The sequence below is a fragment of the Pundamilia nyererei genome, unplaced genomic scaffold (assembly GCF_000239375.1).
Source record: "Pundamilia nyererei isolate P.nyererei 1_Seehausen unplaced genomic scaffold, PunNye1.0 scaffold00061, whole genome shotgun sequence".
Taxonomy (NCBI): Eukaryota; Metazoa; Chordata; class Actinopteri; order Cichliformes; family Cichlidae; genus Pundamilia; species Pundamilia nyererei.
Genome location: NW_005187462.1, coordinates 3,270,474 through 3,272,008, shown reverse-complemented (window position 1 = coordinate 3,272,008; position 1,535 = coordinate 3,270,474). Strand labels below are relative to the sequence as shown.

The following is a 1,535-nucleotide window of genomic DNA, read 5'->3' as shown; positions in this document are numbered from 1 at the left end:
TCCCTTTTCCCATTGATATATACTCGGGTCGACTGGTTTTCATTACAGTCCAGTATCTCATAATGTATGTAGCATGCGAAACGAACACTACCACAAAAGTGGACGTGGAGGAGACAACATAGCAGCTCGGTCTGTGGCTTTTCTTCAGACTCAGGAACACTTGGTACAACACGGCTACCAAGTACTATGATCTAATGGAAAATCCTGAAAACCATGGAGAGTTGATCCAAGTGGGCACTAATAGAAAAGGATTTTATTTACAGAACAAAGAGGCTTTTTATATTTCTGTCACCTCCCGGTGGTCAGACTGAGAACTGCACCCTGTGTTTTTCATGTTTATTGATCGACTAACAACATTTAAAATCATACAAAGTGACACATGCGGTCAGCTTGGACACTTACTGTCCTCTTTCACAATATAACACCGGCCATGCTACACACTGAAGCTTTTATTGTGAAGGGACAGCAGCAGGAAGTGCTGCTGTCCAGGTGTGGCGCTCGAGTGTGAATAGAGTCAAAGCTTTTAATTGAAGGGAAGAAGAAAGCATCAGTTGATCAGTAATCAATCACAGTCTCTGATCAGTAACAGCAGCTGGCTCCCACCAACGTCATGCTCAAGAGTGGAAGCTCACTTTTTGGCAATGGCGGCCCGAGCTTGGTTCAGCCGCTCGATCACCAGGCTGTTGGAAGCGGAGCATCTGGAGAGGACTGCCCCAATCTCAGCTTCATTCCTGCGCTCAATGGCAGCATCCGCAGCCCCCTCCAGGTCACTGTCGGGAATAGAGGAGGAGTTACATGAGTGCTCCCACCTGTGCTGTGTGATGATGTCACAGAGGTGTCTTACCCGACGGCCAGGTGGGCCTTCACCTTCTGCTCAGGCGTCACCTTGGAAACGTACTTCTTGGCCTCGTACTTGTTGTTACACTTGATGCAAACTTCAACAAACGCCTGAAGAAGAGATCCCGCTAAGTCTCATGGGAAATGTACAGGGTGGGCCATTTATATGGATACACCGTAATAACATGGGAATGGTTGGTGATATTAAAGTCGTGTTTGTGGCACATTAGTATATGTGAGGGGCAAACTCCTCAAGATTGGTGGTGACCATGGTGGCCATTTAGAAGTTGTCCATCTTGGATACAACTTGTTTTTTTAATAGGAAGAGGGCCATGTGACACATCAAACTTATTGGTAATTAGGGCTGCCACAAATGATTATTTTGATAGTCGACTAGTCACCGATTATTTTTGCGATTAGTCGACTAATCAGATCATCATCCATTGGACGTACAATGTACAGCTTATTGCACCAGCAGCATCTGCTCTTATATAACTATCACTAGCTTACAGCTTTAAGTGTTTAAGGTATGTGCTAACTAAAAATAAAGACAAGATGATAGTTTATTAAAGTTTAATGAAATTTGGAGATTGTTTCAGTGAAGTTTAATAAACTTGCCATCTAAAATACAACAGGACACCGGAGTAAATTCTCGAGCATCTCACACTTCTGATAATCAGCTGTCTGCTTGACGTTTA

The 1,535-nt window shown here is 43.9% G+C and overlaps 1 protein-coding gene across 2 annotated transcripts in view; it reads right to left on the bottom strand.

Moving 5' to 3' along the window:
• Nucleotides 1-233: 233 nt before the first annotated feature.
• The window catches only part of vps16 (VPS16 core subunit of CORVET and HOPS complexes), a 16,522-nt gene continuing 15,220 nt past the window's right edge, over nt 234-1,535 (bottom strand). For both annotated transcript variants that reach the window (XM_005735009.1, XM_005735010.2), the window contains 2 exons: nt 845-948; nt 234-770 (listed from right to left, as the gene is read on the bottom strand). In XM_005735009.1, coding sequence (XP_005735066.1) covers nt 629-770; nt 845-948 — 246 coding nt within the window. In that variant the 3' untranslated portion in view covers nt 234-628. The remainder of the gene's footprint in view (nt 771-844; nt 949-1,535) is intronic.